The sequence below is a fragment of the Saimiri boliviensis genome, chromosome 1, assembly GCF_048565385.1.
Source record: "Saimiri boliviensis isolate mSaiBol1 chromosome 1, mSaiBol1.pri, whole genome shotgun sequence".
Classification (NCBI taxonomy): Eukaryota; Metazoa; Chordata; class Mammalia; order Primates; family Cebidae; genus Saimiri; species Saimiri boliviensis.
Window position 1 is genome coordinate 68878675 of NC_133449.1, and position 12173 is coordinate 68890847.

Genomic DNA, 12173 nt, shown 5'->3' on the forward strand with positions numbered 1-12173 from the left:
CTTTCTTTGGAAGAGTTGGGGTCTTGCTCTGTTGCCCAGGCTAGAGTGCAGTGGCACGAACATGGCTGATTGCAGTTTCCAGCTTCTGGTCTTAAGTGACCCTCCAGCCTCAGCTTCCCAAGTAGCTGGAACCGCATGAGTGAGAGCCACCATGTCAAGCTAATTTTTATTTTTGCAGGGATGGAGGGTCTCTCTATGTTTCTCAGGCTGGTCTCGAACTCCTGGCCCTAAGCAATCATGCTTCAGCCTCTCAAGATGCTGGGATTACAGCAGTGACCCACCATATCAAGCTCCCAGATGCATTCTAAAGCTTCATGATGAAACATGGTGATCTGGGAACATGAAAGAGAAGACAGGCGGGAAACATGGAGATAAGAGAGCTGAAGAGAATAGCTACACACTAGGGGCATGGACAGAGCACAGAAAATAAGTAGCCATCTTTACATCAGTCTTAAAAGGGGCTGTGTACTCTGTCTGAGTGACACTTGGGTCAGAGAGGGGTGACACGACCACTCAAGGAAAGAGCACCTGATGCTCCTACCAAGGAGTGGAGGCCTTGCTCTTGGATGCAGGAGCTACATCATCTTGAGGGCCAGGTGAGGAAAGACTGCTCTATGCTTCTTTTTCAAGTACAAGTTTGAATTTCAGTCCCATCACTTAATAACTGAAATCTTGGGGCAACTAGTATTTTAATCCAATTAAACCTCAATTTTACACCTATAAGATGGGGAGTCATCATAGCACACTTTTGTTTCAGGGCTGCTGAATGATGAAATGAAATATACCAGAAAAGTGCTTCACATCATTCCTGGATAGTCATAAATGCTTAATAAATACCATCTTTATAATTAATTGCCATTATTAATTTTCATACACTCACATGCAATATCCACCAGGAATCTCTACCTTTCTTCCCAATTAGGACCGATTAGGTCACCAACTTTATAAACCTCCAGTTACACACTCCTGTTTTGAGATGGAGTCTCACTCTGTCGCCCAGGCTGGAGTGCAGTGGTGTAATCTTGGCTCACTGCAACTTGCACCTCTCAGGTTCAAGCAATTCTTCTGCCGTAGCCTCCCAATCAGCTGGGATTATAGGCATGTGCCACCATGCCTGGCTGATTTTTTTTGTTTGTTTTGAGATGGAGTAGGTGTCCTCAAACTACAGCCTGTGGGCCCCTGAGGCCATTTATCTGCCCCCCCCCCCGCTGCACTTCAGGAAGGGGCACCTCTTTCATTGGTGGTCAGTGAGAGGAGCACAGTATGTGGTGGCCCTCCAACGGTCTGAGGGACAGTGAACTGGCCCCCTGTGTAAAAAGTTTGGGGACGCCTGAGATGGAGTCTCGCTCTGTCACCAGGCTGGAGTGCTGTGGGTCTATCTTGGCTCATTGCAAACTCTGCTTTCTGGGTTCAAGCAATTCTTCTGCATTAGCCTCCTGAGTAGATGGGACTACAGGCATGTGCCACCATGCCTGGATAATGTTTGTATTTTTAGTAGAGATGGGGTTTTGCCACATTGGCCAGGCTGGTCTCAAGTGATCTGCCTGCCTCAACTTCCCAAAGTGCTGGACTTACAAGCATGAGCCACTGCGTCCCGCCCAGTTATACACTTTATTAAGGCAACTCTGGCATGGACTCTCACACTTGCTATCAGCCCATAGGAGGCATTCATTCTAGAGTTGTTGAATACATAAGATTTTTAATGTCGAAAACCATTGGGGCTACTTACCTTTTAGCCCTATCCTATTTGACTTCTCTCATGTCCCTGATTCTTAGAACTTCATTTGCTTGATGCTAAAAAGCATGATGTTAACTATTATTGCCTAGGTCTCCAGGTTTGGGTAGTTTCTTGATTTATTTCTGACATAATAGTTAGTTGATTAAGCCAGAAGATTTTAAAGAGAAATGAAGGAGGGGAGGCGCTCTAGGCTCCAGGAAAGGAATGTTTTGTTTTTCATCAGCAAATGAAATGTACTAGTCAACAGTCCAGCGCAGGTCTGGCCAAGGCAGTGTGATTAAGGAAGAAAACGGCAGGTATACCTGGAGCTATCCTTTGATAGAGTGAGGGAGGACATGGGCAAGGAAGCATCTTCTCTTTCCAGCACATTTACTTCACGTGCAGGTCTGTGTGTGTCTGAGATGTGGAGCTGCTTGGGACTAAGCTGTAACCTACTTTCCGTTCATTGTGGGGCTTCCTGCTATCTATTCCCTTTCAAATGTGTGTGAACCTGGGAATGGTAGGATCTTTGGGAGCCTGTATAGGTGGCAGATGGAAGAAGAATGTGGCATGGATTCCTGGATGCAGCTTTTATTTTGATAGTGTTTAATGAGACCGAAGTTTAGTTTCTAAAACGATACTGTTTTAGAGAGGCCACAGGGCCCACACTAGGTCCACTCCTCCTTCTGAGGGGAGCTATTCTCACCATGTCCGTGGGGCTGACTAGAAAGCTTCTTTTTGGCCAGATGTGAGCCAAGAGCACCACTCTGTTGGTTGGCTGCAAGCTGTGACTTATGATCTATGGTCTGGAATGAAAAGATGAGCTGGATCAAGTATATTCCCTTGTTGGGAACTGGCAGATGGAAACTCAGAGACTCAGGGTATAAGCACTGGGGGCAGATGGTGAAATGAAGACAGGAAATATCTAATAGAGTCAGGGGAGAGGGCTCTGTACAAACCAGAGTTACGAGGGCAGAGAGGAGGCAGGTAAGAGAAAGCAGAAGGGAGGAAATTCCCAGGGAGAAGCAGAGCGGCCAGCAGTGAGGTCGAAAGCCCGTGAGGAGGGTGGTGTCTGGAGCTGCCTCAGTTCTTTCCCCAGCCACAGTCTACCTCAGTTCTTTAATCTTGGACTAGTCTGAACTGGACTCTGTTTTTTACAGGCTAATGAAGCTAATAGAAACTCAAATATGATCATAAATTTCATGGAAGGGGATTACATGCAGAACAAAACCATCAGATGCAGTGCTCCATTACTGCATTCTCCCATTGACTGCCAGTTATTTGGAATAACTAGAGACTTAGGGAGTTAGGGAGGGATCCTTGCTGCTGCTACTTGAGAAGATCCTTAGCCCAGGAAATGTCCCTCTTAGTTGTTAAAACTGAGCTTCCTTGCTTTTATTAAGCTCTTCAAGTTTCAAATAATTTCTCTTTTTACCCTCTTTATACAAGGATGTCACTACTGGTTACACAGAATGTCAGAATGTTATGCTTTGTCTATTATGAATTTTTATTTGGCACCAGTATATTAACTGCTTCACCCTTCAGGAACTTCTCCAACACAGTGACTATATTACCCATGAAATAACAGTGTTGATTATTTACAACCTTTTGACAATAGTGGAGAAACTGCACAGAGCAGAAATAGTCCATGGTGACTTGAGTCCAAGGAGTTTGATTCTCAGAAACAGAATCCACGATCCCTATGATTGTAACAAGAACAATCAAGCTTTGAAGATAGTGGACTTTTCCTACAGTGTTGACCTTAGGGTGCAACTAGATGTTTTCACCCTCAGCGGCTTTCGGACTGTACAGATCCTGGAAGGACAAAAGATCCTGGCTAACTGTTCTTCTCCCTACCAGGTAGACCTGTTTGGTATAGCAGGTCTTCTATTAAAAAGATCGCTGAGAGCTTTTATAAAGTTACCTTAATTCTCTAAAGTTTAGTTATTTAAATAGTAGACATGCCTCTCTCAGAATATGATGCTTACAGAACTGATGAAAGTTTGGATAAATAACATTGAACATTTTCATATATACAGCAGGGAGTGTTTGATTTCATATAGCTACTTATTGAGTGTTAGACACTGGGATTTGAGCATAGGGACCTAGAGGAAAAGACTGTCTAGATTGAGACTATGATTTTCAGAGCATTGTATAAAATACTTTGCATGGGCTATGTCAGGTTATCTATTTCTGTGGAATTTCTTTCTTTCTTCTTCTTGTTCTTTTATTTTATTTTTCTGCCAAAATACATTAGGAAGGAGATTAGGTGGCCTGACTCGCAGGGCCAGCACACATGCTAAGGCAATCAGCACATGCTAAAATGTCTGATGCTAAAAAGTAAAATGTTTAAATTTTAATTGCTTAGGTCTCCAGTTTGGGTAGTTTCTTGATTTCTTTCTTTCTTTCTTTCTTTTTTTTTTTGAGATGGAGTTTCACTCTTGTTACCCAGGCTGGAGTGCAATGGCGCAATCTCGGCTCACCGCAACCTCTGCCTCCTGAGTTGAGGCAATTCTCCTGCCTCAACCTCCTGAGTAGCTGGGATTACAGGCACGCGCCACCATGCCCAGCTAATGTTTTGTATTTTTAGTAGAGATGGGGTTTCACCATGTTGACCAGGATGGTCTCGATCGCTTGATCTCGTGATCCACCCGCCTTGGCCTCCCAAAGTGCTGGGATTACAGGCTTGAGCCACCGCGCCTGGCCATTTCTTGCTTTATTTCTGATGTCATATTTAATTGATTAAGTCAGAGGGTTTCAAAGGGAAATGTAGAGGGGGAGGGACTGTAGGCTCCGGGAAGGGAATGTTTTGTTTTTCATCAGCAAATGAACTATACTAGTTATCTGTCCAGTCCAGGTTTGACCAAGTATAATTAAATGCACATGTTCACATGAGTTGTCCCTTTGATAGAGTGACAGGGGACAGGTGACGAAGCTTTAGCCCAAAAACTCTCGTAAGCCTAACATAACGCTTTAGATTTCAAGCATTCTGAGGTTGTTATTCGGTTCGGGAAATGAGGTGAGCTTTCTTTGGATGAAATTACAACTTTAATGAAACTGAAAAAACTCAACTATTTCTCTTCCTTGCTTTTAGCTGTGCTTCCTAGATGGTTTTCTAGTTTGGGTTTTTTTACTTGGCTCCAAAATTGTGTTGCTGGGTCCTTCATCCTAAAAGTCCCTGCTGGGCTTCAACTGTGTGTGAACCTCTAGGCTAGATGCTGGACCTGGGGAAAGGCAGAGGCCCTGCCCAGTCTTACACCTACATCTCCAGGTGCACTTTGGCCATGGTGGCTGCCACATCACCTTCTAAAGGCAAACGCAGAGCAAGAGCCAGAAGAAAAAGCCACAACCCCTCTAATTAAACACAACAAGGGAGGGAATGTTCTTTGCCTCTGGGCAAACAAAGCAGCCCCAATAAGGGAGCTCCTTGCTCTGTTTTCTTTTTTCTTTTTTGGAAGTCTAAGAGAGCTGCACACAACAGAAACAAAGCCAACTGCAGTCGTGGAACTAGCCGCGGTACTTTCTCTTGAAGGATTAAGGAAAGGTTTTTATGTATGCAAAGAAGGCATTTTCTCCTTCTTTGCACAGTGATGTAATTTCCTCCCTTGATTTCTGGGCAGAAAGTTAGCATTCCAACAAGATGTGCTTTAATTGATTGCAGCTATTAAATCCCTTGGCTTACATGCATATGGTTCAGGATATAAGAGCCATATGGAATTTTAAATTTAATCATTACTCTTTCTGTATGTAGGAAACTTGACAAAGGCACTGGAAGGGGAAGGGTGAGGAACTGGCACTTGATTTGCACACAACAGATCTTAGGGATTGAGGACAAGAACTTGAAACCTTATCAATATATCTTTTGGTCTCACTGAGTGTTTTGATATGTAACCCTGGCTTCTGACTTGGTGGGTGTTGCTTCTAGAGACTCCAGCTGTACTGACAGTGATCAGATTAGCAAAGCCACTTGCTAGGTACTCTTGCCTGTCTCATGATTAGCCTTTAATGCCTCCACTGTGTTCTGCTCCAGGCCACCCTTGCATCAGAACTACTTACTGGCCAATTTAGTGGTAGAGTCCAAGAGTTGGTTTCTTTAGATGATGAGGATTTGAGAGGAAGGCCAGGATATTAACATATCCCTCTCCAGCATATTTTTATTACTGCCTGGCACATCTTTAGGTAGTATTGTTTTTAAATTAAAGAAAAATGAAATATTTGGCATCAGGCTATTCCTAGAACCAATGATTGGAGAATGTAGCAAATTATGCCTGATCTACACACATAAAGCATTAAGTCTCTGCAGGGAGAAGAGAATCTTAGGGTTTGTTTTAGAGGAAAAGTCTCGAAGCTCCAAGTAACTGTATTGATAAAAACATTGATTTATGTGTCAAATTTTATCTCTGCAGGGAGGAAAATCTCCAAAACCATTGTCTTTTCTGGAAGTTTAGTTCAGTCTCTTGTTCAAAAGGCCAGAGACTTTCCTCCCCGCTGCTTTATAGGCAGGTATATTAAATCCTCTGGACCTGACTTAGCTCTGCTCTGCAGGGGGCTAAGTGTCTGGCTGCCCGGCCAGCTCTTGGTCCCATTCTGCCACCCTGCCCACCCGCCGACATCCTCCTGTAGTCACTTACTTCACTCTCCTCGGCAGGGGGTGGAGGGACCTCCTTGATAATCTGGAAAGAAAACAAAGAACAGGTCAGTGAAAATCTCTGGCTACCTGCCTTCCAAGAGGCCTGTTGTCAAGGGATACCATGGTGGTGCTGTCATAATTAGCACGGCAATGGCTCCAGCAAGGCGGGCTTAGTCAGTGCCATGAGGTGTCTCTCTGGACAGAACAGCTCTGTTAGTTAGTGTATGACTCAGGCTGAGGGTTCCAGTCTCAACTGTGTCTTTTGCGGTTTTGTAAAGAGAAATAAATGTTCCGCAGATAACCGTTTCATTTCCTACCCCAGATAGCTATCATGCAAATTTATTCACTCAGTCATTCACATATCAGATTATTCATCCATCTATCCAACCGTCTACAGATTTAACAAAGAATTGTCACATGATGGAAGTGAAGACGGTGCTTTAGGAATGTGTCAAGCATGGACCCCACTCAGGCTGCTGGCAGTCCTTCAGCTGTCATTGGTCCCAGCAGATGCCTCTGCAGAGTGGATGTGCTGCTCAGGCAGACCAATTCCTGACAGAGGCAGCAAAGGAGTATCCAGGGGTTTCTCCAGGGCACTGACACTTAGGGGCACAACTAACAATGTTAGAGGACTCTGTGACTGTCTCATCTCTGGGGCTGAAGAAAGACATGTGGAAACTCTGGATGGGCACGTAATTGGGAGACCATCTAACCCATGAGAGAAAGATGACACACAGAAGACAGAATGGGGACAGCTGAGGCCAGTGAGCAGCCCCTCCTCCCTCTTGAACCCAACTTGTTCCCCTCTGTCATAAAAGGAAAGCCCTCGCCATTTAATGGATTTAGAGTCTCTTACATGACATTCGTCAATTATCTACTATAATTCCACTCTGTTCTTTGGAGGGCTTCCTCTTCTCACCCCAAACTTACTATCAGAATGTTGGGTCCCCTACTCAGTCCTTTTACTGAGAGGACTTCTGGTAAATACAAAGCTCGTTCCATATCTCTTGATGCCTTAGCGCCAGGCACTGACTTTGTAGACAGGTGCTTGGGCACTGCCCACAGGACCCATTCTTTCTTCTTCCAGTTGGGGAGCCGGCCTCTCACTGTATGCCAGGCTGCTTAGCTGGCAGCAAGTGCCTCTTCAGCTTTCTCCACTCAGCACATGTCTCCTCTGTGTTGATGATTATTCTGGGACCTCGTTAGGGCTTCAATCCCCATGCTGTTACTCACCCTCCCATTATCTGTAACTTCCCCTGGTTTGATGATTATCCTGGGACCTTATTAGGGTTCCAATCCCCACGCTGTTACCTACCCTCCCTGCCATTATCTGTAACGTCATCTCTGCACGAGGAGGCAGGTTTCCCACTCGTGTTCTATTAACCTTAGCCAGTGGCCCAAGACTCCAGTCCTCTGAAAGTACAGAATTCAATTAATTGAAGAGGCAGAAGTGAAGGCCTCCAGGGGTTTCAAACTCTCATTTCATCTGCCTCCACTTCCTGGCTGCTGTGAGACGCCTGGTGAAGGTCTCTGGAAAACGTGAAGCCATGATTGTGCTCACCCACTCAACCCTGGCTCAGAGTTCCTTAAGGAAATCTCTGGGGAAGATTGCTACTGCCAGGACTGACTTCCCATCATCCCAGAAGCAGTAAATTACTTTACAGCAGGAAATGTCTGGAAACTGGAGGGAGGGGTGAGGATCTGGGGACCCAGATCTGGAATGCATCTGTTCTCCTGGGTCAGGGGTAGGGAGTGGAATGAGAGGGGGAACAGGATGTTTGGGAAGAGACAGATTGTTGAGAGGGCCATGTAAGTGGCAGGGCCCGTGGGCATGAAGAGATTCTGTGCTGAGCAGGGGGCTTTTGCCTCCATGGTGCTATGAGCTAAGCACAGCATTGATGTTACATGTGAATCCAGACCTGCCTTCTCCTGACTGTCAGGATTTGACGAGTCCCTTAACCTACCTGAGCTCCACAGTCCTCATCTATTAAATGAAGTAATTGCATGAACCTTGCAGGAACTGAGTCATGATGAGCAATCATGTGTGTTAAGCATCTAGTAGCGAGTAGGTGCTCAGTAGATGCTGCATGTTATTAGTATTCTCCTTTCCCTTTCTTCTTGTCTGTGTCTCTGGCCTTGATAACATCTTTCATACCCCTCTGCATGTACTAAATGCCTTTGCATGGTGGCTTCCAGTCGGGGATGCCAAGGGGCGAGTACTTCATGAACTGAGACAGAGGCTGGTGTTCTGACAGTGGCCAGGGGTTTTGGGGGAGTCAGTAGCAGTATGCATGGCCACATATGTGTCAGCATATGACGCTGGGAAATGTAGGTGGCCCACAACTCACACCAACCCATCAATGCAGCTGCTGTTCACTTTAATATATTAAGTATTAACTGAATATCTATTCTACATCTGCAATGTGCCAGACCTTAAAGGGAACCCCAAACACAATGCTAAAATACATAACCTATTAAATATTAATAAAGAGGGACTGGTTTATAATTCAGATTTCACATTCACACACTGTAAGTTGGGCACTGAGCTTTTGGAAAAATGCCACTCTGTTCAGGTAAACAGGAATTAACACCTTCAGCCTGGCCTCACTGGCTAGGCATCTGGTTATGTTCAGGAGGAATGAGCAGGAAGTCTTTTCATTGCTTCAAGCCCATGTACCACCAACGTATCCCTGGGGGCAGAGTGCAGCTCACCACAGGATGGCAGGACAGCTTTTAAAAGTGTGAGCTAGACAGGCTAAGCTTGGAGTCAGGGATGAGAATCCTAAGCAGTGAAGTTGGATAGACTGTCTGTGAATGGGCCAAATCCTTGTGCCAAGACCAGCACATGGGCCACCCAAAGGAGGGCTCTGAGCACAGGGACATGTCAGCTCTCTCAGCCCACCCCACTACCCTCAGGGCCAGAGCCTGGAGGAGCAGCTTGGGCCAAAGCCTGCACTGCTCTGTAGCCTGTGGCACCACAGCAACACTGCTATGCACAGAGTAGCCTTAAAAATAGACATCTCTATGGTTGCTTCAGTACTTAAAACCTGCTAATGGCTTCCCATGGCTTATAGGATAAAACGCAAACTGCCCCTATGTCCCACAAGGCCCATGTGATGTGGCTTTACTTCCTTCCCACTGCATCTCTCTCCTTCACTTTCTGCACTCGTCTCCTGGGCAGCTTCCTGTGCCTTTTACATGCCCTGCTGCTTCTCAAGTGCAGTCTCTTCTGCTCAGATGCTCTCTACCTTCTCCATGCTCAGTCCACAGCTGGCATGTTCCCTGGGGAACACCCTCTTATCAAGCAGGTCTCCAGTAAATGCACCTCTCCTGGGAATCTCACAGCAAAGACAAGATCCTCTTTGTGGGCTTCCACCATGTTTGGTTTTTGTAGCACTTTGAATCATAATTAAAAGGCAAAATGCATAATTATTTGTTTCCAACCAGCATGACTAGAAAGCCTCGATTTCCAATTAGAATGCAAAACTAGAATTGGCTGCCAAGCTCAGGGTTGGTTTGGCCCACTTTGCTTTTTCTCAGGTTACGTGAATGTTGTCTTGGTTATAGGTAGGCTCTTTTGCACCTTCCTCGTTAGGAGGGACAAAGAAGATGGAGAAGGTTGAAGGATCATTAATAAAATATTTTAAAGGAAAATTCTCCAATAAACATATTTATAAACATAACATGGAGGAACCGAATGGTAACATTGGGAGGAAATCTGAGGACATTTTTCGTCTTTCTTCTCTGGAGGCCAGCATTACTGCCCCACTTACTGCCACCTTTAGACTAGGTATTTTGGAGAGGCAGAGTGTGACCATTCGCCTCCTTGGGATGGCCGCTCTAGAGTCTCTTTTGCACTAAGAGTTGGATGGTGAGGTAAAGGGGATAGAAAAAATGAGATAGAATATGAAACCTCTGAATTCTATGGGTGTTTCTTTGCTACCTGAGAATTTCTAGAAACCACTGTGTGTTGGGAGATGCATTTCCTATCCTCTCTTATCAATGACTGTAATTCTGATTTTATCCATCTCTGTTCAGGCCAACATGAGTGGGGCCAGATTTGATGACAATCATTGCATAGATAAAGGGAAGTCAGAAAAGACCAGGTAGAATCTGATTAAATTGAAATGTTACTGACAGCTTCTCACTGAGTGAAACAAATTCCGGTTTTTATGAGCACCCCTGAGTTTGGCTGTTGGAAACGGCAATGATGGAAGATGTGGAGATGCAGCCAGTGTAGTATAACTAGAGTAGAAAGATCACGTACGCTTAGGGTCTGTTTGACGCCTGGGAAGTGGAACTATTTTGGTTTTATGAATTAAGTTCAACCATTTGGGTCTCTATAAAGCTCTCTCTAACAATTCATTTTATTCTTATAAATGGTTTTTATAAACTGATTTTATAAATTGTTAAGGTGAAATAAAGCACCTGATGAGTTTATTTTGCTTTTTCTTTCTCTAGAAGTATTGAAGTTTGATTCCCGATGTGTTGGCTTTGATCCTTGCCACTGTGTTCACCACTTGCTAACTCTACTGTTACAGTCTTGTGCAATGGAACACAGGATGCTACTGGTCCAGTTTTCAACACGGGCACCTCTCCCACCTCCCAGATGATAGTCGCACTGGCTCACTAGACATTCCATTTGAAGCCACAAGTCAGACCCACATGGTGCTTTAGCAGCAAAGGGATGCCAGGCCTGGCAATTCCCCCGTGGCCCTTGTTTTGTCTCTATCACCTTGCTGAGAAATCCTCCACTACAGTTTCACATCTCTCCTTATCTTTCTTGTCTCCTCACACTGTGACAGGGATTAGTTAATACGGTAAGCTGTCCAGACAGGCTTATATGTTAGGCAAGTACTCATCTCATGGCATGAGAAGTGGGACAATACAAGGGACTCATTTTCTGGCCCCTTTCTTCTTAAATTGTATTTTGTGTCTCAGGGTCGTTTTTGTGTCAGCTGAATGCAAGTCCCCTGTGCTGAAGGCCTGGTCTCTCACTGCAAAGGAGATACTTCCTTGACACACAGGCCTCTCTACTGCCTAGACAAAGTCCAAGAGAGCAGCTTCAGATAACTCCTTTATTAACAAAATGAAGCACTTATCCTCTAATTTTAATCAACATAGTGGTTTCAAACTTGTTTATCAGAATCACCTGGAGGGCTTCGTCAAACACAGATTTCTGGTGTACATCTCTGAGTTCCCCATTGATGGGTTTGGGGAGGGGCACTTGCATTTCTGACAAGGTACCTGCTGGTCTATGGACCACACTTTGAGAACCATGAATTAGTTTATTTCTAGAAGCCCCATACCTCTATTAGATATGTAGGTGGTATGTTTAACTTCAAGTCAGACATTCCCATGAGTGCTCTGTTGAGACTTGCTTATAGCTGATTAGAAATACCAGCTTTGATGCTGTTTCATTCTAAAAATTATGGTGTCCCTGCTCCATTGTCAGGAACTCTGGGCTCTCCATTGCCTCCACTGTCCTGTGTGGGGGAAGACATAGAATTATTTCTGGAGGAAATTCTCAGCTCTGCATGCAGGCACTCCTTGGCTTCCGCTGATGTGCATTTTTGGTCATCTGCATACCAGGCTGGCATCGCTTGGATTTCTGGATTCAGCCCTGAAACAATCCCAGCCAGATGGCTCCCTGGGAATTAGGGACATGGATCTTAGCTCTCTCTGTCTGCACTGTTGGCAGTTAACTCACTGATCTGTTTGTGCCTCTGTCTTCCGCACTGGAGTCTAAGCTCTTGAAGACACGGGCATACTTAACTCCTGACACACAGCTCAGTGCTTGCTACTTGGTTACTATTTCTGGAATAA

At 45.0% G+C, this 12173-nt stretch overlaps 1 protein-coding gene across 2 annotated transcripts in view; it reads right to left on the reverse strand.

The window, feature by feature from the left end:
- The window catches only part of ANTXR1 (ANTXR cell adhesion molecule 1), a 266805-nt gene that overhangs the window by 74865 nt on the left and 179767 nt on the right, over positions 1-12173 (reverse strand). The window contains exons 14-15 of one of the 2 annotated variants that reach the window (XM_074398773.1): positions 6349-6390; positions 282-332 (exon numbers count right to left, since the gene is read on the reverse strand). In XM_074398773.1, the coding sequence (XP_074254874.1) occupies positions 282-332; positions 6349-6390 (93 nt within the window). The remainder of the gene's footprint in view (positions 1-281; positions 333-6348; positions 6391-12173) is intronic. The other variant, XM_003922664.4, reaches the window with a different exon arrangement.